Source organism: Amphiura filiformis, chromosome 17 (genome assembly GCF_039555335.1).
Source record: "Amphiura filiformis chromosome 17, Afil_fr2py, whole genome shotgun sequence".
NCBI lineage: Eukaryota > Metazoa > Echinodermata > Ophiuroidea > Amphilepidida > Amphiuridae > Amphiura > Amphiura filiformis.
Window position 1 is genome coordinate 56,693,508 of NC_092644.1, and position 25,744 is coordinate 56,719,251.

Consider the following 25,744-nt stretch of genomic DNA (forward strand, 5'->3'; position numbering starts at 1 on the left):
GTAAGCAATGCAATTGATGCAATGAGGACCCGGGCTGAAACCTGTATTATTTTGTCAAGGAGGCAACCAGGTAGAGGGCATAGCAGCACAGTAAACTCACTTCTGAAGAACCAAAAACAAACCAAATAGGCCAATAGTATTAGCTATAACCCTAACATTTCTCATAACAAGCTGATTTTTTCAGGATAGGTCCAGGAACATGTGTAGAATCAAATTCCAAAAGTCCCCGAAAATCCCCCTTGTGCTTCCTTCAAAATCCAAGATGGCGTCCAAAATGGCCGCCATTTTCTGTTTTGATCATAACTTTGCCCCCAGACATGTTAAAATCACAAATAAAGCATCAAAATATATGTTTTGAGGTACAAGGAATGTTTTAAAAACATTTGCAAGAGGTTTCAATGATCCTAAGTAGCCAAATTCCAATATGGCGGACAAAATGGCCTTCTTCAGTTTAGTAAGTAAAATTAGTTTTCAACCAGACATGATAAATACATATACAAAATATCTCACATAGGTTTTAAGGTACAATGGATATATTCAAAATGTACTTGACGGATATCAATACCTAGATATAAAGCCAAAATACAAGATGGCGTCCAAAATGACCGCCTAAGAAGTGTTTAAGATGTGTTAATTGGCATTGGAGAAAGTTCAAAACTCATGATTTGTAAGCAGACTTATAATGCACATCATTCAAATTCACTACCATTATTACCATAATTATTTTACAATATTGATTCAGTGCTTTTACCATGTGTACAATACAATAGTTACCATTATTTTCTATTTGCCTCCAAAAGAGCTGAGCTCATGCCAAGATGGCTTAAGCCTATGTTCACATCGGTATCCCTGTGATGTAATGCAATCAAATGGTACACCTTAAACTATCAACTTCCACTGTGTCTTCGGCATTAATGTTCTCAAATGTTGGTTCGGTCTCCTCCTCATTGTCCCCAACTAGTACAGGTGCTGTGTTGCTGCAAGACTGACCACAGCATTTCCTGCACATCAATGTACAGAAGAGTCCAAGTTTCTTGCAGCTGCATGTCATGTTGTTGCAGCCATCTTGTTTGCATCCACATGATATCATGTTGAGCAATGTGTCTGGTGCAACAGCGAGTTCTGTTTCTACTGGAACAAGAATTCCATCTTGTGATCTCCATCCCCAGTCAGTTGGACTTAGATTGTTCCCCATCCATAAATAATTTCTTGAACCATGAGGAAAGTGCCATATCCATCAAATACAACAATCGGGTGGGCTCCATAATGCTTTAGCATGTGTTATGTGTAATTCTGACATATGCCTGCATAGGCCAAGGGAACTCTTTGGCGGTTTACGCATAAGGTCATCATCAAAGAGAGAAGGTGGCTGAGGAGCTAGTTCGTACGTAAAGAACAACACCATCTCAGAGCTGTTGTTCAGTACACATGTGATTCTATTAAATAATAGAGTCGGATTCACTTCTACTTGTTGTCCACTAACTCACACCATCTTGTCCTTTGCTCCAATCGTAGTAACCTTGTCATTTCGGCGTAAGGCAATGTTTGTAAACTTCTTGCCCGTTATTTCTAATGCTGACTTAGTGCCAACTTCTACCGCTCTATCACAGTTAGCGGATGAATCTGCTACAGTCCCAGTTGACACAGATCCGAGATGATCCGGTTCATACCCAGCAAAGGGGGATGTGCCTTCACCAACCAACAAAAACTTGACGATCCCTTATGTCTCTTGATTGAGATGTTTGACGTAAGTCCCTGTGCTGCTCTGAAGAACCCGTATGAACACCCGTGAACTGCTCTAAAGCATCACAAACTGGGGCACATCGAGAAAGTGCGTGGACCCACTTGGTTAATGTACTGTCTATGATGCTGCGACCATGTGTCATTCCCCCTGATGTCTTTAGAGTCCGCACAAAAACTGCTCAATGGTTTGGTCAGAGAAGTTTCCACCCCGGAAAAAATCTAGACGTCGGATGGTGAAATATCTCTTGTCTGTGAACAGTTGGAACTCATCTGCTGGCATGTTTTTCCCCAAAGACTCCATCTGTTTGTAAATACAACCTTGCAGATTTGGCATAGTGGAGATGCCCTGCAGCGTGGAAGTGAGGCATCATCTCTCTTATGCAGTAGAGGTGGAGCTTCAAATTCCCTGTTCTTTCAGCTCTAATGAAATGCCGAATAAGGGCCACCTGTCTGATGTATTGCACCCACAGCTTCCCAATTCTGCTTTCACCAGCAGCACGATCAAGTACTTGCGTGATGATCTGGCTCAACTGTTTGACACAGTCCTCTTCAGCTACTTCAGTGGCACTCTGCTCCTGGTTAAGAAGGGATCTGTAAAAGTTCTCTAATTGGACTTTGTCTATGCTCTCCAAAGTGTCAGGAGTATCCAACAAAACTCCAATAAGTGCAGATGAAGTAGCAGTAGCAGAGGCAGGAGAGGCGCCAGTTGTGGTCGTTGGTACAGATACTGACCTACTTGTTATGATGGTGGCTTGGGCAAGCGCTAGTATAGATGTCTACATGAAATGCTGCAGTAATCCTGAAATGGTATTCAGCATTCGTCACATCCAGCAGGCGATTGGAGAAACAAGATATCACTTGATGTCTATTCACGCTATTACAGGCTGTGACACAGTCTCAGCCATTTATCGTCGAGGAAAGCGCAAACCCTTCAACATGGTGAACAAGAAACATGAATATGACTTGTTAGATACCTTTACAAATGCCAGCAGCACGCATGATGAGGTATAGAGAGCAGGGGAGAGCTTCATCCTGAAGATGTATGGGGTTAGCAATGGTTCATTGAATGAATACCGCCACACTGCATACAAACGGGCAACTGGATGCAGTTCCCTTAGCTCATTACGCACTTTCCTCACGGTTCAAGAATGGATGGGGAACAATCTAAGTCCAACTGACTGGGGATGGAGATCACAAGATGGAATTCTTGTTCCAGTAGAAACAGAACTCGCTGTTGCACCAGACACATTGCTCAACATGATATCATGTGGATGCAAACAAGATGGCTGCAACAACATGACATGCAGCTGCAAGAAACTTGGACTCTTCTGTACATTGATGTGCAGCAAATACTATGGTCAGTCTTGCAGCAACACAGCACCTGTACTAGTTGGGGACAATGAGGAGGAGACCAAACCAACATTTAAGAACATTAATGCCGAAGACACAGTGCAAGTTGATTAAGTTTAAGGTGTACCATTTGATTGCATTACATCACAGGGATACCGATGTGAACATAGGCTTGGCATGAGCTCAGCTCTTTTGGAGGCAAATAGAAAATAATGGTAACTATTGTATTGTACACATGGTAAAAGCACTGAATCAATATTGTAAAATAATGATGGTAATAATGGTAGTGAATTTGGATGATGTGCATTATAAGTCTGCTTACAAATCATGAGTTTTGAACTTTCTCCAATGCCAATTAACACATCTTAAACACTTCTTAGGCGGTCATTTTGGATGCCATCTTGTATTTTGGCTTTATCTAGGTTTTGAAATCCTTCGAGTACATTTTGAATATATCCATTGTACCTCAAAACCTATATTTTGTATAATGTATTTAACATGTCTGGTTGGAAACTAATTTTACTTACTAAAATGGCGTCCATTTTGGCCGCTATATTGGAATTTGGCTTCTTAGGATCATTGAAACCTCTTGCAAATGTTTTTAAAACATTCCTTGTACCTCAAAACATATATTTAGATGCTTTGTTTGTGATTTTAACATGTCTGGGGGCAAAGTTATGATAAAAACTGAAAATGGCGGCCATTTTGGACGCCATCTTGGATTTTGAAGGAAGCACAAGGGGGATTCTCGGGACTTTTGGAATTTGATTCTATACATATTCCTGGACCTATCCTGAAAAAAATCAGCTTGTTATGAGAAATGTTAACCTTTTTATGACATATGAGCTAATACTATCACTAGAGGAAGTTTTGGATGAGAAAACGGACATTTTGATGAGAAACGGCCAAAATGGTGAGAATTCAAATTTTCTCATTCTTTTGGATGAGAAAATAATAATGTTTATTTTGAGCTCAGCGGGGAGTAGCAATTCTCACCAGTTTTAATAAGACAATAATGATTGACACACACACCAGGAAGTTTCTCATCCAAAAGAATGAGAAAATTTAAATTCTCACCATTTTGGCCGCTTCTCATCAAAATGTCCGTTTTCTCATCCAAAACTAACTCTAGTGTTAAACATTGTCATTATCGTCCCCTCTCATTTACACATTAAATTGCTTTGACACTGTTGAATAAAATAATCAAAAGTAAATGGATATATTTTTACAATTTTTTTCATTTTTAATGATGAGTCATTAAGTAACTTTGTCTGAATAAGATGTATTAACATTTTGGATTTTGACATTTACATCAAATTTACATCAAATTTCTTGAAAATGCATGTTGATTGTTTTGTTTTTCACTTTAATATTTGAATTGAGGATAAATTCCCAAAACACATTACTCGGGGTGTCGCCTCCATCTGTGAATCTCTGGCTTTCTGTTTATATGGGTCGAAATGATTGTACTCTACTGATCACGAACCAAAAAGCGTACAGGTTGTGCAGTGGTTTGCTATCTACTGAAGATAAACCCTGCTATCTACTGAAGATAAATCTTGCCTCTGCGGTAATTCACTTCCAGTGGCTCAATCAGTGATCAATTTAGCACAAAGTTTGGCATTTAATATCGAATATTTATTAAATTGTACACAATTTAAATATATTTGCAATGAAAATGATTTCTTTTTAACACTTAATATCAAAATGTGGTCTTTTCTCATAAAAAAAGTACCTAATTTACATTCAAAAAACCTATAATATTCAATATTTATATTGACCGATCCCTAAAATATAAAGATTCCCCATAGAAAATATTATTGTGTATATAAAGTTCTTACTTTCAGGAATAATATCTGAAAAAATCATTAAATTCTACTAAATCATTTTAAATTGGCAGGCAAAACACTCTTGAAAATAGGACAGTTTTCACATAGGTTTACATGGTGTGCGACACATTTTCATTGACCGTTCCCTTAATTTAATCAATATCATGCTGTCCAATTCAGAAAACATGACACATATCATTGTGATAATGTGTGCCAAATTTGGCTGTAATACCTACTTTGGTTTTAAAGATATGAGCCAAAAACCAAATTTAGATGTTATATTTTTTTTTTCGCAAATACAATCCCGGTCATAATTGTTCTAACACTTTAACATGGGTACCTCAAATATGCCCCCATTCCCCCTGATCAATGTTGTTGGTTGTTTTTTTGGTCATGAACCCCTAGAAACATCCAACATTGATTGGTGGGGCAGGGGGAGGGTTGTAGTAGTAGGAAATGGTTCAGACTTCACGTCAAAGAAAGCGAAATTTTAATATGTCAAGTATATCAGAAATACGGTCTCAAACAGTCCTACTTTGACACAAGTGTTCGAACGACTTATGTCCGGGATTGTATTGGCGATGTCCAAAAAAAATCATCTAAAATTGGTTTTTGGCTCATATCTTTAAAACAGAAGCAGCTATTACAACCAAATTTGGCACGTTTTTATCACAACAATATGTTCTCAGTTTTATAAAATGGGCAGTATTAAATATTATAAATTAAGGGAACGGTCAATGAAAATGTATACCGGACCATAAAAACCATGCAAATTCACATTCTAAGAAAATCTATGTTTAAATGCGCAAGGAGATGTTTTCAAATTCATATCCTTGTAGGTCCTGGTGATCATAAGGATGAATACTAGTAAACATGGTCAATGTATAGTCCACGATTTAGGGATAAATCACAGGAAAATATGAATCATCTTCATGAAACAACATATTAACTTATAGCACAACAAACGGAGTATAGGAGAATCTGCCTGATATACTAAGAAGACACAATAAACTGCGCATAATAGTGACATTTTGTATTTTAGTTGAAAAAAAGAAAAAGAGTTTGACAACAGTTGCTCTGCAAAGTTATTTGAAAGAAAATTTTCCTGAAATATTTATAACAATTAATAAAAAAAAAAAAAAAAATACTTGGATTGATTCGAACCCACCTCGTTAACTGCATATCAAGAGCGCTCTAACCGATTGAGCTATTGAAGGCCAGTGGTTTTGGTTTGGTTTTATTCATTGAGAAGTGTCATATTAATCATGTTATTTAAATTGACAAATTGCGCTAAAAAAAATTAATTTCTGAAATGATCATATCGGTAATCCATATTGTTGTGAAAATATTGTGTCGATTTGTACACCATAAACACATAAATTAACGATATACCACCATATTCATAGAATATTAGAAATCACTATGATCAAATCTTTAACAGTAGTGGATTATCGATGGTATACATTGATTTGCGTGTGGTATACCGTTGGCTTATCGTCATGTGCGCATCCTAAAATGCAAAGTCCATACAGTATATTTAAATTTCACGATTAGACTTAGTTTTGGAACGAGACTGAATGAAGGACTTGCTACATATAGTGCTTATGAAGGAATTCTTTATGATGCGTTAACTCGCATATGGTGGTATGTTTGAATGATAGATAAATAAATAATTACGTATGCCCAGACCTACGTATGATAATTATGTATGTATGTATTGATGATGATGATGATGATGATGATGATGATGATGATGATGATGATGATGATGATGATGATGTGATTTTTGGTCTGTATGACAACTTACACTAGAGGAAGTTTTGGATGAGAAAACGGACATTTTGATGAGAAACGGCCAAAATGGTGAGAATTCAAATTTTCTCATTCTTTTGGATGAGAAAATAATAATGTTTATTTTGAGCTCAGCGGGATTAGCAATTCTCACCAGTTTTAATAAGACAATAATGATTGACACACACACCAGGAAGTTTCTCATCCAAAAGAATGAGAAAATTTAAATTCTCACCATTTTGGCCGTTTCTCATCAAAATGTCCGTTTTCTCATCCAAAACTAACTCTAGTGTATTGGCCTAAAACAGCCCTTTTCAGGGCTGGCTTTTATCCAAAAAATGTAAGAAAGTAATAAACATAATAAAACAAAAAGGCATAAATAACCAAGAAAAATAAATAATTGCAAGTATAGCAAAAGAATTAGTCCCATCCCACATCCATTTTGCCCACAAATTAATGGCACTTAACAAAATCCATAGCCTAGCCCACAGGTAAAGCCCATTCCCTAAATGTATGTATACGGATCTCCAGATAACCCCAGATACAGTTCCACAAAGCGGATTTCTTCCGATTTCCAACCATATTTGTAGAAGCGTTCCGCATAAATTTTTTTTAAAAAGGAGAACATGGGAAATGTGGTTGAAATGGCAATTTTAGCACAAAATTGTTATTTTTCTCGCGCTTCGCGCAAATTGTCCTATTAATTTTAGGCTCAGATTAGCGGGCCGATTTGAAAAATCCCCCAACGCCCAGTTTATGTAAGCCTATGACTTAATTTAATGCTATAAATACAGCAGAGTCATTATTTTCCTCTTTGTCTCATCTAGATTTGAAGATTTTTTAAAAATTATTTGGTGTGCAAAAAAACGATAACCGAGAAAGCTTAGTTCAGAGATGAAGGGAGTGATATAACATAGGAAAATAAGATAACTGATATTATTTGTGATGAAATAACGCACCTGATTAGTAATTTTTTCTTGTTTTTATCGAGCTAATTTGCCTCTTTGCTATAATATATCCATATATTCCTGATAATAATGTAAAAATAATGCACCAATTGAAGGCATTTTTCAGCTCATATGCCTGATTTGCAACTTTTTCTTGTTTTAACCGTGCCAATTTGCCTCTTTGCAATAATAAATTGGAACCATATATTTTTTTTTTTTTTTTTTTTTTTTTGAAGTTTTTTATTCCCTGTTCTTGGAACTGGTGGAGGGAGAAAAAACATACACAATGGGAAAAAACATACACAATGGGCCACCAGTTCCCAACGATCATGAATTAAAACATATTCATAACCTCATTAATAAACGCGATGCGATCCAATCATATCTTATTATTTGCGAAAACGCTAACGCAAATCGAGGTCATTAATATCTCACAATTGACCGCAAAATGCGTAATTGTTCCAATGTCGCACACAATTGACTTCTGCGTGCGCCGTGACAGTGCGTCCAACAAACTGCGCGCACTGGCTGCCGTACTTGGATTGCGCGCTACCATATTTGCACAGATTCTGATACGCACTTTTGTTATTGGTCGTCTTGTTTTAGCCTGATCGATTTTGGGAAAGGGGAGATGTTTTACAAACTTTTGAGGAACATTTTGTAAAGTTAAGAGATCAAAGTGACGGTTATGAATGAGGTTAATAACTTTGCATCGGTAATATGTCGGGCATTGTGAAAAATCTAAACATTTTGCTTTGGACCTCGGTCCTCGGTTCCAAAGGCAAAATGTTTAGATTTTTCACAATGCCCTCCAAATAACCGAAGCGCAGTTATTAACCTCTAAATATTATAGTCCATATATTTTTGATAACAAGAGCACCAATGGCGCTGTGGCTCTGCGCTTTTTGGTGACAGTGAAAGTAATTGTTCTTGGAGTCGATTGTGCAATGTGACAGATCACATTCAATGGGTACATCTGGTTGGTTGGTAGCTATCTCATTTGCAGAGCATACAAGAATACATCAATCAATTTAGGGAATTACTATTTAGCGACATGAATCGAATCTGGTGGAATTGGATAGAAATGGGTCCAAATGGACCGAAACTGATCAAAATGTATCAAAATACATAGGCCAATGTCAAGAATAGTGTTGTCTGTTTATACTAATTTGATCTCAGTTGACCCCAGGTGACCCTGAAATGGCCTTCCAAAACTTTGGCTCTAAATAGTGACTGTACCCACCAGGTTTCATGCCTATCCAACAGTTTTTACTCATTTGACCTCAGATAACCCCTGGTGACCCCAACATGACCTTCCAAAATGTGACTGCAAATGTTGACTTCATCCAAATGGTGACTGTACCATTCTCTAAATGTCTAAATGGTGACTGTACCCACCAAATGTCATGCCCATCCGACAGTTTTTACTAATTTGACCTCAGATGACCCCTGGTGACCCTGAAATGGCTTTCAAAAATTTTGACTCCAAATGTTGATTATATCTACCAAGTTTCATGCCCTTTTGACAGTTTCTACTAATTTGACCTCAGATGACCCCTGGTGACCCTTCCCCAAATTTGGCTCTAAATGTTGACTGTACCCACCAAGTTTCATGCCTATACGACAGTTTTTACTAATTTGACCTCAAATGACCCCTAGTGACCCCGAAATGACCTTCCCAAAATTTGGCTTTAAATGTTGACTGCACACACCAAGTTTCATGCCCATACGACAGTTTTTACTAATTTGACCTCAAATGACCCATGGTGACCCCGAAATGACCTTCCCCAAATTTGGCTCTAAATGTACCCACCAAGTTTCATGCCCATACGACAGTTTTTACTCATTTGACCTCAAATGACCCCTGGTGACCCCGAAATGGCTTTCAAAAATTTTGACTCCAAATGTTGATTGTATCTACCAAGTTTCATGCCCTTTTGACAGTTTCTACTAATTTGATCTCAGATGACCCCTGGTGACCCCCAAATGACCTTCCCCAAATTTGGCTCTAAATGTTGACTGCACCCACCAAGTTTCATGCCCATACGACAGTTTTTACTAATTTGACCTCAAATGACCCCTGGTGACCCCGAAATGACCTTCCCAAAATTTGGCTTTAAATGTTGACTGCACCCACCAAGTTTCATGCCCATACGACAGTTTTTACTAATTTGACCTCAAATGACCCATGGTGACCCCGAAATGACCTTCCCAAAATTGGGCTCTAACTGTACCCACCAAGTTTCATGCCCATATGGCAGTTTTTACTAATTTGACCTCAGATGACCCCTGGTGACCCCGAAATGACCTTCCAAAAATTTGACTCCAAATGTTGACTGTAGCTACCAAGTTTCATGCCCATCCGACAGTTTTTACTAATTTGACCTCAGATGACCCCTGGTGACCCCGAAATGACTTTCCAAAAATTTGACTCCAAATGTTGACTGTATCCACCAAGTTTCATGTCCATCCGACAGTTTTTACTAACTTGACCTCAGATGACCTCTGGTGACCCCGAAATGACCTTCACAAAATTTGGCTATAAATGTTGACGGTACCCACCAAGTTTCATACCCATACGATAGTTTTTACTAATTTGACCTCAGATGACCCCTGGTGACCCCGAATTGACCTTCCAAAATTTGACTCCAAATGTTGACTGTACCCACCCCAGTTTCATGCCCCTACGACAGTTGTTACTAATTTCCGGAAGCAATCGGGTCAAATTATTATTATTTTTTTTTGTAACTTTTTTCTGATTGGGGAATATTTTTTTTAAAAGTGATTCCCCCCCGGGCTGTCATTGATTGCTTGACATTCCTTTTGATTTCTCTCAAAAACTTAGCTCATGATTAATATTGCACAGCCTAGAGCAAAACATTAAACTTGGCAACTTTCAATCAACATGATCAATGATTTCTGAAACCACTAATTTCAGTCACATTTTAATTCAATAATTATGTACATTTTATTTCAACTTTACTATTTCTGCCACCCCCTTATGAATTATTCATTCATAACTGTGATGACCTTGGGACCGTCCAAACAGAATCAACATGATCAATCAATACGCCGTAAGGTCATGACCTGTGTGGTCAAACCAAAATAAAAAGTCAAAAATGGCGAGATTTGTCGGCACAGTCGATGTAACATCGATCAAATAAACCATGGTCTTTGATATTCTGAAGTATAAAATTGTTGGGCAAAGTGGAACATCATTTATTTAGACTGTTTTTGCTATAGAAAATACGAAAAATTTTCAATTTTATGAAGAGGGTAAATCCCATTGAAAATATAATTTTTTCTCGGAATCATGTCCACTATATGGTTTAATTTACTGTTTTTAACTACATTTGTATATTCTAACAATTAAATCTACAAAGAGCGTGACGAAATACGAACAGCTTGCATGACTTTTCGGTCCGTGTTCAGATAACAGGTGCACTTGACTTGCCAAAGAAAAATAGTGCAATCCGTCTATTTCCGTAATCTTCTCACAACTTAAATTATACAGACCAAAATAATCTCTAGCACACACAGGGAACCAAGCAAAGCGATTGAAATTGCTCATTTCTCATGACGATTTCGGACTTTTCTTTCATAAAATAACTACTTTTCCCACCTCATTTCAACCCAATATGGAGTGCAATCGATTGAAAAATAACTTTTAGAAAGTTAGAACTCAATTTTAAAAGCACATATCGCACACAGAAATAACCTTAGCATAAAAAAGCACCATCAGAAGTGGCCGAAAAATGAAGCAAAATACACCGTCCACTTAGCGCGATCACGATGGCTCGTCAAGCAAGCTTGGAGCCAATAATGTAAAAATTATGCACCAAATGCCTTCAATTGGGACTTCATTTTTCAAAATTCTCCCATTTCTCAGACACCCCCCTGCACCGCGGTTCCGAGGCGCGATGCCCGCTAACACTTGAGTTTATGAATATCCTTGCGTATGAAATCCTCACACAAAAATGGCGTTGCTTTCTCCTTGCGTTGCTTTCTCCTCCAAACTTAACTCCTTGCGCTGCTTGCTCCAAACTCAACTCCTTGCGCTGCTTTCTCCAAACTTGGTGCTATTTCCACCTTTCACACAATATCTTCAGGAAGCAGGACTGCGATGCAGTTGTCCCCACTTATTTTGACAGTTGCGTTGAATCAAAATACCAGACTTCAGCAAACTGACAGAAGAATATATTTCCTTTCTTGGAAGAAGTACGTTCTTTGACGCATTCTAGATCTTCTCCGACAACACTGGCAAATAGTAGTACTTTGACTACATAAAATATTTCTGGTTTGCAATTTCCTTTCTTTGAAGGAATTGGACTGTAAGCATTTTAGCTAGCTAGCCAGCCCAGATCAACACTATCAACTGTGAAGAAATATGTTTACCTTTTCTTATATGTCAGGCCCTGGGAAATCCCAAGTAATTAATACACATGATGAGAACTTGGAAATTCCCAAGCCTTAAAGCCTTAATGTACGATCTTTTTAAATTTTTAGATTTTTCTTTTTTTCTTCTAAAATGATAATATGCAATTATTATGAAAGTTCCCAATACATTTGGTAGCGAAAAACATTGGGAATTAGCCAATCAACATCATGATCATCACCTCTATCACTCGAAACATCTCGCACTATTTGGATTAGGACAGCGAGTGCGGCCTCAGAGTTAGTCTCCTCACGGCCAGTTTGGTTACGCTCCCTCCACATGTGGAGGGAGCGTAACTGCTAGTTTTGTAGGAGACTACGATTTGCGATCGTGGCCGACATAAAGTCATAATCTAAAAAATTATGACTTTATGTCGGACCAACAGAAAATCGTCCCGTTTTACTACAAATAGGACGAATTTGACAGTTTGCTCATAGATTTAAGTTAGAACATGTGTAAGTATTACAAATATGCCAAAAATCGGTTTTGAAAAAATAAAGGTAAATTCTGAAAAAGATCGTACATTATGACTTTAATTATAACATTAACCTTTCTCATTACATCACTTCCTGAGGGGAAATTCCATTACATCACTTCCTGAGGGGAATCCCATTTATGATGTCATCTTTACTTTACAATCTCTAGGGGTATTCCCATATGATCCAAAATTAGAAATGATTCAATTTGTTTTTGATCAAGTTGATGCAAGAAAGGGGAATCCCTAAAATGTCTCATAAAATAGATTTTAATTGTAAACAAAGATAATCAAATTAAATTACTCAGGGCACATCACAACCTGTTATTATGGGATTATAGTAACTCATTATGTGTGCCTCATAACAAAACATAATTTATTCCATTCAAGTAGTACTTGAATAGAATAAATTATATCTTTTGTTGTACCATCTTCAGACTGTGCTCAACCAGGCCTGCCAAAATATCCCTTCCACAATGAATGGTATAGCAAATTGAATACTATATAGCCTCTATCATGTGTTGTTTGGAAATGAGATTTCTATAAGGCTATAGGTCATCATAGGTCAGGTTATAGGTCACCTGGTTGAGGTCAAATTTAGGCATCCATTTTGAACAACATGTGATATATCAACATAGCTATAATGAGGCATCAATTTTGATATTTGGTCTAGTGTGTCTTTTACTGGATATATAATGCTATGATGGACAGAATAACATTTCTTGGGAATGGATGTAAATGGTTGAGTACAATTTAGATTGTCTAGTTGAAATGGATTGGACAAATTTAGGTAAAATTGGTACCAAAATCACAAAAATGAAGCTTATGAAAAACTACCTAATCTGATGGTATAGGTGAAGAGAAATGCAATTTTTTTCAACATAACTTTAGTTTGGTTGTGGAAACTTTTTACCTATGGCTTAATTATGTTTCAGTGAAATAATGTCGCTAGTTAAAAATTAAAAATATAGCTCAACATTGAAAATAGAAGCATTTTAACCAGTTCGTTTGTTGATAGGCGTGGAGCACTGAAAATCACCAAGTTCATGAAGTCATCAAGAACCACTTATTCCCATTTTACATATCAACATTATTTCTCTAATGTGTTAGCAACATGTATCCAAAATTTTGACGAAATCCATTGATAGTAAGCTTTCCAAAATGAAGCAGGGCTGTCAACGTTTTGGAATTGCTTGGTGTGAGACAGAGCCGTACCGGGATTTGTCGACTACAATATTCGTTTTGACCCATGATTATTTGAGCCATGACGTTCGAGAATCTAAAAAGGGGGGGAGGGTAGGGACAACATATTATTTTAATGATGCGTGAGATTTTACTAATTCTCCAGCATTTTGCGGGAGATTTACTACCTAGGAGTGAGATTATACTACCTTGGCGTGAGACCATGAGGAAGTGACGCAATGCGTGAGACTTGTACGGCCAATGCGTGAGAGTTGACAGCCCTGATGAAGTGAATTAAAAACATCAGTGATGTACCACCTTTTGGCTTCTACATGTAAAAGCATGTAAGTTACATTGATACCGATGCTACTAATAGAACAAGAAGATTTGCCCCTTCATTTTGCATATTATTTTGATAAATTTTTGTTTCTCATTTCTTCACAAAATGCAAAAAAATGCAATTGGTGTAGTACCCCCTTAAGTTACGCTATCATTACCTGAGCTTCAACTCCAGCTTTAACAACTTGTATGATGATGTGTACATCCTGCTTTTTCAAGTCACCACGGTCCATGCAAACCAAAATTAACATATCCAAAAATGGTGGAGGTTCATGCCAGGCATGAGCAAAAGCATTTTGTAGCCAGTTTGTTGCTCCTTTCCATATGGCTACAAAATCACAAAAATGGTAGTCTTGGATATAGACTGAGTTGCCTTCTATCAGAACAGTAGCCTCCTCAGAATGCTTTGAATCCATTTTTTGGGGGGGCCAAAGGATTCGCCATTGGTCATTCTGACCTGTTGGTGTAAAAATACATCAATGACTGCAATTTGTATCTGTCAATACCCTTATATCTTATAAATAGTGATTTAAACCTGGCTGATTCAAAATTTGATTAATTGTATCATATTTTCGTATTCAAAATGCTGGAATCTACATATTAAAGTCCAGTGTAGGTATGTACTATAATACTATACATGTATGTTAATCAGTACTAATTATCATGAAAAGTATATAAAAAAATGTACTTGAGTGAACAGACATGTGGACTAACAAAGCCAGAAATTGTTTTATAACACCTACACATTTCTCGGCATATCTGCACAGAGGGCTAGATCACTTTAATTGCATGTCAACCTTTTTTGGCCACTGGGATATTTTTGATTGCACAGGCACAGTCATATATATTTAAACTGATGTGCAAGAGGCTTATTTTATGACTGTTTACATAGAAAATTCAGACAAACCAAATAAGCGCATTGTCTGCATGTCTAAATCTTAAACTTCTGTGCAATCAGCATTAGTTAAGTCCGGGGGGAGGGGGGGCACTCAAATTTTTTGGTAGGGGTGTGCCACCGCCAGTTTCGAACTCGAGGTCTAAGGAACTGATCGGCCGGCCAAAAAAGGGGCCTTGGGAACTAAATTAACTAGCCCGAAACATCATGGCCCTGTTCCTTCCTTCGTACGGAGAAGGACCCTGCAGACCTACCTATAGCCTACTGATAATTATAGCAGCAGCCAGCAGCATTACATAAAAGCCCACCATAAAAACAAACCCACAAAAATATTTTTTCAGTGCCGTAACATTGAACTGCCATGCATACATGAGACGCTAGACGATTGAGTGAAATATGCAGAATTTGACAACCATTCCATTATTTGGCACTAAACCAGATCGTAAATAACCTTTTAATTCACTGTTATGGCCAGCTGCAAGGACGTGTACATAATTATTTGAGGTACTTTCCTTATATTTGGCAATTTTATTCCCAAAAGAGATCTCAAAATCATTTATTTCCAGCAAAATGTTTATCAGCTGATGAAGGCCTCGGCACTCGGCCGTGCTGCAATCACTGTTTATCAACAACCAACCAGTGTTGCCATTACTACAAGGAGCCCAAAATTCACCTTATTCCTTACAATGTGTTTCAATGGGGAAGAAATTGATGGAAAATTCCCTTTGAAGCTTTTGGGCTCGCAAAAGTAGCTTTTGGGCTTGAAATAGTAGGACAGAAAACACGCTTATTAAGACGCCAATGAGAGCGGAGATCGGTGATCTGAGAGTCTATGGAACGGCTTGAAAAATTTTGGGGCTTCAAGAGCAGCAATCAATAAATTCAGAGGGTCTAAGGAACGGCTAGCGGCTCTGAAAAAGGGGGTCGTCGCCACTGCACATACTATAGCTGGGGAATGTGAGTGCCCCCCCCCCCGGAGTTAAGTTCTGCAATTTTCTGGAATAAGGTTTGAAAAAGTGAATGTATGAATCTTTTAGAACTTCAATTGCTTAAGTAGATAATGGGATTAGTTTGGTTAAGGGTTTGATTAACCATGCATGCATGTTAATCAGCTTTATATGCCAAAAGTTCCTTCTTGGGTTGCTTATATTTCAATTCAAGAAACATTTATTTCACAACTTCAAAAATACATAGTATAAATGACAAATGCCATAATTTTCAAACCAATTACATACAAAGCAAAGTAGTGAATCTGAATTTATTGATTGCCGCTCTTGAAGCCCCAAAATTATATCAGAGGATCATTGATGCATGCACATATTTTCCTGGTTGGTATTGTAATATTAATTTGAACCTCATTCTGCACAAAGTTTCTGAGGAGTGAGGGCTAACGGCCCTTACGAAACAGTTCTGTAAAACTAATGTAGCAGGGTCATCTAAGTTTTATCATGTAATTAATTATAATATAATTAATTATTATAATTATATTATCAGGTGAACAAAATAATATTGTGTTAATTTCAATTTTATTGGCAATTTGTTTGGAATAATTTGAAAATTGTATCATGAAATAATCTTCCTTTTGGAGTTCGGACAAATTGGTTGCAAGTAAAAATGTTTAGTAAAGTGCTGACTTCCTTTATATCCTGAGGGAGTTCTTTGGTAGATTTGAGGTCCCCTTTTTTACCCGTAGTTTAAAAGCTGAGTTCCTTTATATCCTGAGGGAATTCTTTGGTAGATTTGAGGTCCTCTTTTTTACCCATAGTTTAAAAGCAGGGTTCCTTTATATCCTAAGGGAGTTCTTTGGTAGATTTGAGGTCCCCTTTTTTACCCGTAGTTTAAAAGCAGAGTTCCTTTATATCCTAAGGGAGTTCTTTGGTAGATTTGAGGTCCCCTTTTTCTACCTGTGGTGTAAAATTAGTTTGTATAACCTATTTTGTTATAGCAAATTGTTTATTCAAAATTGTAGAGTCTAGTATAAAAGGCAGATACCGATACTGATATTGATATTTAATGAGATAATTGTTAAGAGGTAGTATGATTGGTACAATGTGTTGTAAATATTATTAACGAAAGGCATTGGTGGCAGCAAGAAATACTAAGGATCCGCTCAGTGATGTAGCCAGGACTTTTGCAGGGGGCAGCAAGGTACATTTCAAGGTTTGGGACAAACTTGGACGAAAATGGTACAAAATGGCCAAAAGGTACACCAAATTTGTCCAAAATGGGCTAAAAAGTACTGTAAATGCATAAAAATCTTAAATATCAGAACGGCCAACATCAAACAGGGGCAAGACTTCTCACGGTGGATATGATATGGTGGCAAGAAGACTTGCTTCGATCACGATGTAATTGCAATTTCAAGCCATTGATTTATATGGAAAGGATACTACAAATTATATTTCTAAATGATATATATAATCTCCTCTCATACCATTAATCACATTAAATAAAACATTAACATGTTCACAAAATATAAAAAATTTACAAACCGCGAAAGACTCTGACCGCGCAAGACGGGTGACCGCTAGTTTTGATAATTTTGCTGCCATTTGATTGAATCATTAACAAAAATTGAAATTGGAATTGATAACAAGTATAATTTAATAGCTTTGTTAGTTATGCTTTAAAAAAGCTTTGTTTGTTTTATAAGAAGTATAATGCTGAATAAGTTTTTTTAATAGTAAGAATTCAAATTTAAATCCAACTGATATTCGTTGATGCTTATATTATACAACCTTGAGCTAAGATTTATTGCTTACATATTGGAAGTGAAAAAAATGGCAATAAAATACTTTTGGTATGGCAGGTGAATGCCTCATATAAAATTTTGTGTCTCTTTGTCTCATTATCTGTCTATGAGCAATTCGAAGTAGATCAAATACAGTATTTATCATATAAATAGTAACTTACCATTAGAGGATCTGGTAAAGACACGCAAGTGTTTTTTGTCCAAGTTGACAACTGAATGGGGTAGCGTTGTCTGTACTGGTTTCTTGAATTGGTATCCTTCTGCCTCAATGTGAATTACTGGACTAATGATGAAATCATGTGCACCAAGTGGAGGATGATATCTGTTGTCCCAGTGAACTGATGCTGATATTTTAACTGATTCTCCAGAGGAAATAGCTCCTTTTGGAATTTTAATGGTAACTCCAGTATTGTGTACCTTTATAATTCCTCCCTTCGAATCAATCACTGCAGACTGAGCTTGAGCCTTTGTTCTTGATATGTGTAGCTGGCCAAGTGCTGTTTCTTGTGATGTTTGTGTGGTTTTACTACTTTCTTCATACTTCTGTTTTGGCATTACAGAAGGCTCCTCTTGTACTTCTATCAATATGGAAAAACAAAAAAATGGTATATATTTTAAGCATTTTATTTCAAAATACTAGTAAAGGTTAAAAGTGAATACATGATTACATAAATGTATTTATTCTATGGACACTACCTGTCACATGATCGGAAAGGTTGAAGACACTACAACCCTGAAAGATGGGGATGTTTGAGTGGGAAGGATGATACAGTTAAATGATTTGCTTCGTATTTGTTGTGTAGAAAGCACAAAGCAAAGAGTTGATTTTAAGGGTATCGTTTCTGATTCACTTGAAATAAAAGTTGGTGTTCCCCAGTATGGGCCCATTATTATTTCTCATTTTTATCAATGATATGCCAAATGTATTATCACATGGGAAAATATCTATGTGTGCAGACAATAACACTCTATCAATGGTACTAATACTGATATTATTTCTAAAAAGCTCAGTGAAGATCTTTCTGCAATTAATGGTAGACTCGGTATTGTTGGTCGAAGCAACCAAAAAATAGATTCTCATTATCTAAATCGATGTGCAAGAATAATATTGCGTGTCAATCACCTTACTTCTTCTCAAATAATGTTTCCTATATTAGGGTGGGGATCACTTCCTAATTGGGCAATGTATTTCAAATCTCTGTTAATGTTTTTAAACAACGATATGTCTCCACAGCACCTTAGCAACAGGTTTTCTTATGTGCATGAAAGCATAACATTAACACCAGCTAGACAAGCTGCAGACATTCAAACAAATATTTAATCTTAAAATTTTGAGCATGTACTTGTAAATGATGTGTTTTTACTTACTTTGAAAATTGTATGTATTTTTGTATTTTAATTTGTATCTAATAGCTGTATATACTATATAAATTGCATGTTGACAATTGTTGATTTTTAAAGTTTTGTAAATGTGTAGCAGGGCCCCATGTTAGACCAGCTATTTGGCTGAATTGGGCTATGTTGGATAAATATGATTAAAATAAATAAATAAAAAATAAATAAATAAACTGACCATTTTTGAAAGTTGGAAGAGACACATAATTGTTTTAGAAAAGCTAATTCTTGATGATTTCAATTTTTGAGTATTTTATAAGAGCAAGATGTTTGATGAAGTCAATGATTTCACTTCAGTAGACTCAAATGTGATAAAAAGCACATTCATAAATGCAGAGGAAAAGTCTAGTTGATTCTTATTTTCTGATACAATTATTAGTCTTACTCACCCTGAGGTTTTTGTTCTATAGCCAAGATTATTGGACTCTTCTTCCCATCATTCTGTGTCTTTTGTATGTGATCACCAATATATCCACTTTTGTCAACTCTCTCAGATGTCTCAACACCAATTCCTTTAATTAATAAACAAGTTTCATTTTCAAAGTCAGAAATCTAATTTTCAATGTACTTCAATGTAATGTAATTTGGTTAAGGGGGTATTTCCCCCTCCCCAAAATATTTTTCTTCCCCCCCCTTCCTCCGAAATTACAAAAAATAAAACACTTTTTGTGCAATTAAGACTTCTCTGTAGTCCACTTGCCCATTGTGCATACTCTGGCTATTGCATTTAAGCTTAAACTCTGATTTGTATTAATTTGTGCACAATTGATAGATTTTCACATCTGATCTTTTCAGTCACCTTACACCCTCTGTTAGCTTCCCAAGTGGACTACTTACTTTGGATTGCAGTTAACATGCTTAACATGGTTGTTTATGGATGAGATTGTTGAATTTCTGGCCTACTAAAATTGGCCATGATGTAATATATCTTTAAATGGATCTGGCTTGTGGTTGGTCGCCCTGATCTTGTTACGATTTAAATCCTCCGGGCACGTGCCATTACCATTAACTACATCTTATTAGTCACAACTATCTGTGGAATTTGCGGCACTTTGTGTTGGCGCAATAGTTAAAAAACTCTCACAAGGTGCATGACGTACGTATAGCACGTCTTGTACTTCCATGCTTTGTGCTTGCAGTTAAATTGGATTGATAAACAAGTATGATTGACAGTGTGCATTAGGGACAAAGTCCCCGATCAAAGTCCTGCTCAAAATCCAAAGTACATAGTCGATTTTTGACTTGGGCTTTGGTAATTAATAAACTGGTAGATTCTAAAATCAGAATTGTTCAGTATTGAAGTGAGCCAAATCATGCCATTAAGATATGTTGCATTCAATAAGGCCTAAAAAAATTGTTTGATTGGCTTAACCCGACCGACCTAAACTACTAGACGTTTTTTCTTATATTTTTTGCAAAAAAAAAAAAAAAAAAAAAAAAATTAAATTAAATTAAATTAAAAAAACAAAAACAAAAAAAGTTCCAAGGTCTTTATCATACGCAATTTACCGCTTAAAATGTGTGTAAAAAAAATTGCTGACCGACCTACCCTAATTTTTTTTATGTTAAACCAATCAAACATTTTTTAGGCCTAAGAATATCGCGTGTTGAAAGCTGGCTGTTTTTATTTATTTTTATGGTCAATATGAGTTTGTTTAAAATATAACCATGTGATTCATGCTTGATAATTATTTATTTTTATTTATAAGACATAATGTTGTGATTGCCGTACACTTCCTTTAAAGTATAAAGTATGAAATTTAATAAAAATTAATTTTTTTGAAACAAGTAGAGACAAAACTTTTGGGCTATGGACATCTAAACGGCCTCACCCTTATTTTCAGCTTGCATGAATGCCTCCTTACCATGTCCGTGCGCAGATTAGTTTCAGGCACCCAGCTTTTTACTATATCAAAATGCACCATTTTTGAAAGTTGGAAGAAACACATTTTTTAGAAACTGTAAGCTAATTCTTTAAAAGATGATTTCAATTTTTGAGTACTTAAGAACAAGATGTTTGATGAAGTCAAAGATTTCACTACAGCAGACTCAAATGTGATAAAAAGCATATTCATACATATTCACGATATAACGACGTTTCTGATTGGATTTGGGACGATTTTTGCTGGTCATAAATTCCGTTATGACCAGTACGCTGAAGCATAAACAAACTGCGCCATGCAGCGTTGGAACATAATTAACATGATCCACGATTTGCTAGTGTTGCGTACACGCACATGTCACCGCGCCCATCTCACGCGGAGCATAAACAACGATCATGCCCTCAATCCTATGAATGAACCCATAATTCATAAATGCAGGGGAAGTCTAGTTGATTCTTATTTTCTCATACAATTATTAGTCTTACTCACCCTGAGGTTTTTGTTCTATAGCCAAGATTATTGGACTCTTCTTCCCATCATTCTGTGTCTTTTGTATGTGATCACCAATATATCCACTTTTGTCAACTCTCTCAGATGTCTCAACACCAATTCCTTTAATTAATAAACAAGTTTCATTTTCAAAGTCAGAAATCTAATTTTCAATGTACGAGGGGCAGTCAGTATGTTTTAAGAGTGGACTCGTGACGTCATATGTGGATTGTTTTCATGGCATTTTTCAATGATTATATAAACACTATACCTTTGTCTTTCAAACAACACATGTAAAAATTATATCATACACATGATTACGTAACAGCATTAGCATAAAATCAGTATACTAGGGACACTGCCAAATCACGCAAAAAGGAGGGCCTTTTAAATTACAGCAAAGACACGTGTTTACAATGTCCGAGAACAAAAAAAGTACAAAAGGCATAAGGCTAGTTTTTGGCAGGAATAAACATTAGGTCCTCACTTTGCATTTAGTAAAATATGAAACTTGTCATTAAACTGTGGTGGAAATGGGACGCCTGGAAACTTCAACAACTTTAGGGATTGAATGGAAGCAAAATTATTCTGCAAAAATGGCGTTAATGAAAAAGCAGTTATTACAAATGACATTAATTATCTTCAAAATGAAACAGACTAAAATATAATGACTGGTCACGTGTGAGAGCTAGTACTCAGTGCGATGATAACTGGTGCAAATCAAACAATAATTCATGCATGCGTAGGTAGGATGACCGATACAACATGGTGGAAATGCACGAAAATGGCAAAATTCCATGTAAATAGGGCCTAAAATATTACAAAATGCTATGAAAATTTTAATTTAAATATTTATATGAATTTTTATGGATGATCTCAACCTGAAATGAACAGAAAAGTTTTAAAATAAATTTCTTATTAAAACGATGGCCTCTCTCTCTGTATCACTACTTTTTGTATAAATGTAACAATGGTAGAATAACAGTTATATTTTAATCACGGATTCAAATATTTTCTAGGGAGACTCCCGTTTTAATATTTGGAGATTAGTCAACAGAACTGGCCACAAAACAAAAATCCACGTTTGCTATTTTTGGCAATATCAAGATTTGTATAGAAAGAAAAGCTGCATGTTTTTGTCAAAAATAAGACATATTTGACCATGCATTTTAAACAAACTAAAACCTTTACAGCCCAACAAACATGGTTTAATAAACTGGTAGTTTGTGTTCTATTACTGTTCCAAAAGGCAGCATTCTCCATTCTTTAATTCCCAAGAAAATATAAAAAATACAACAATAGCTCATTTCAGCCTCTTATTTCACTTAACAAAAACGACTCAATTTCACCAGTGACTCTAGACCATTGATTTTATGCTAATGCTGTTACGTAATCATGTGTGTGATATAATTTTTGCATGTGTTGTTTGAAAGACAAAGGTAGAGTGCTGATGTAATCATTGAGAAATGCCATGAAAACAATCCACATATGACGTCACGAGTCCATTCTTAAAACATACTGACTGCCCCTCGTACTTCAAAGTAATGTCATTTGGCCTCTCCAAAATATTGTTTTTGTTCCCCCCTCACTTTTAAAGCAAAACCCTCTAAAATACAAAAATTTCCACTTTTTGTGGCAATTTTGTTTAAAATTGGTTGATTTTACCCCCCTGAAATTCACTTTGCCCCCCTTGAAAAAATTCCTGATGCATGCTGCCACGTACTGCATATACCTTTGGTGTCCTTTTGCATCTCTCTGCTGTTTCCATGCCAATTTACCTTTCTTCATATTTTTGACTTAAATGTGTATTTTGTATCTTTCATAATATTTGTTGCTCTAGTATATATAAAGCAATTCAGGCATTTGGCCACGATGTTGTACAGGTCAATAAAATCATATATCTAAAGCCATGATTTCTTTGTGTTACAAAATTTTAAATCTGTGTTACAAAAACGATTTCCGTGATTTTCCATTTTCCACTATAAAGCACTGAAAAGTTTAAACAAACATGTTTTCAAAGTGTATTTTGTCTTACATTTTACTGTAGTATGGCCATGAATGCCTCCTTACCATGTCCGTGCGCAGATTAGTTTTGGGTGCCCAACTTTTTGACTACATGTAGATCATGATGCACCATTTTTGAAAGTTGGAAGAGACAAATGTTTTTAGAAACTGAAAGCTAATTCTTTAAAAGATGATTTCAATTTAAGTAATTTAAGAACAAGATGTTTGAAGTCAATGATTTCACTTCAGCAGATTCAAATGTGACAAAAAGCACATTCAAAAATACAGTGAAAAAGTCTAGTCGATCCTTATTTTCTGATACAATTATTAGTCATACTCACCCTGAGGTTTTTGATCTATAGCCAAGTCTATTGGACTCTTTTTCCCATCCTTCTGTGTCTCTTGTGTGTGATCACCAATATAACCACTTTTGTCAACTCCCTCAACAGTAGATTTCTCAGTACTCATTCCTTTAATTAATAAACAAGTTTCATTTTCAAAGTCAGAAATCTAATTTTCAATGTACTTCAATGTAATGTAATTTGGTTAAGGGGGAATTTCCCCCTCCCCAAAATATTTTTCTTGCCCCCCAAAAAAATTTTTTTAAAGCAAAACCTCCCAAATTACAAAAATGTCCACTTTTTATGGCAATATTGTTCAAAATTTGTTTCATATTTGTTGCATCTCAAGCAATTCAGTCATTTGGCCACAATGTTGTACAGGTCAATAAAATCATATATCATAACTTGAAAACATTCAAACATTACCAGGCCTGAGAGTGTGTCTTTGAAAAAATATCTGTTTTTAGCGAACGGAGGGTCTGGTACAGCTAAAAAAATCTGAAATAATTTAAACCATACATAATTTTGTACGTGTAGAAAAAAATCTGGAAGTTGAAAAAAAAATATTTGGAAACAGATTCAAATCTGGTCTCTCACACCCCTACATTACCCACTAGCTCACAAGATCATGTTAATGAAACTTATTGTTAATATATATAAATACCTTACCAGAAGAAAAAGAAGCATGCATCACAACCTACAACATATAAATATGTTGTTCACTTCCAAACATAGCATGCATATGCAGATCTATATGCCAGAGAAAGAAAACTCTGGACACTGGCCGTGCAGGGACTTGAATCAACAATCTTACTTGTAAGTCAAAGGCGTACACCACTAAATAAATGTCCTATTGAAAAATACAAGAAAGTAAGTTTGTTTTTCTACCACTTGTGACAATATTTTGACAGTTCTGACTGGATTTCCTTAAAGTGTAAATTCTGAAATTTAATAAACATTTGTTTTTTTGATACAATTAAGTAGAGGCAAACTTTTGGGCTACGGACACGTGAACTGTCCTTAGTAGCATACTCAAGTTTGGTACTCAGAGTTTGAGTTGTCAGAGTAAACAGCACACTATAAGTGCATCTGGTCACCAGATCAACTGCCACATTTCATAAAGACTTTTATTCTGCTATCAGGGTAATGGGCAGGGTAAATGTTCAAAACAGGCTTGATCCTGTGAATTTATGTCCCTACCTCTCTGTAGATCACATGCAAATGATAAATCTTCAAAAAGCTTTCGCCATGATTGAAATGCTTTGATCAACCCGTATACCACTTTATTTACCTCCACAAAGGTAAATAAACAACTGGCGTAGTGACCACGCTGCAGATCCTCATACAAGATTTCCTTTAAGAATGTAAAGTACAAACACAAGTTATACAAAACTGCACAAGTAAAATGGACTTAGAGTAAAATAAATTTGGCAGAGGAGATTTGAAGTTTATATTACTTACGTTATATATTTGATTAATCACCCCAGACAGAGAAACAGAAGAATCAAATCACATTAATCAATTTGCCACACATCTAAAGGCTTCAGTCAGCAAAGCAATCATATTCTTTCACAATGAATTATCTAAGCAAACATTTGTGCAACAAGCAAAAAGCTGGTGTAACATACTTAGGAGCAAAAGCAGAAGGCTGGTTGTGAATTACCACAACGCTAGGATTGGCCAAGGGAAATCAAAATACATATTTGGAAAGAGGAAAATTCATGCAATTATTTGGATTCCAAACATGATACACTTTCCTTAGTTAATAAGACATACATGACTAATGAACAATACAGCTCCAATGCGACATGTCAATACTGGTAACCAAAAATATGCATTTCTTGTTGAGAATTATAAAATCGATTTTTAGACTTTGCTCTTCACCTTCTTTTCT

At 36.0% G+C, this 25,744-nt stretch overlaps 1 protein-coding gene across 1 annotated transcript in view; it reads right to left on the reverse strand.

Annotated features, from left to right (window-relative positions):
• LOC140138478 (uncharacterized) overlaps positions 1–25,200 on the reverse strand; it is a 34,827-nt gene extending 9,627 nt beyond the window's left edge. The window contains exons 1-6 of the mRNA XM_072160362.1: positions 25,051–25,200; positions 23,851–23,979; positions 21,506–21,628; positions 19,523–19,645; positions 17,900–18,316; positions 14,250–14,548 (exon numbers count right to left, since the gene is read on the reverse strand). Coding sequence (XP_072016463.1) covers positions 14,250–14,548; positions 17,900–18,316; positions 19,523–19,645; positions 21,506–21,628; positions 23,851–23,977 — 1,089 coding nt within the window. The 5' untranslated portion in view covers positions 23,978–23,979; positions 25,051–25,200. The remainder of the gene's footprint in view (positions 1–14,249; positions 14,549–17,899; positions 18,317–19,522; positions 19,646–21,505; positions 21,629–23,850; positions 23,980–25,050) is intronic.
• Between the last annotated feature and the right edge of the window lie 544 nt (positions 25,201–25,744).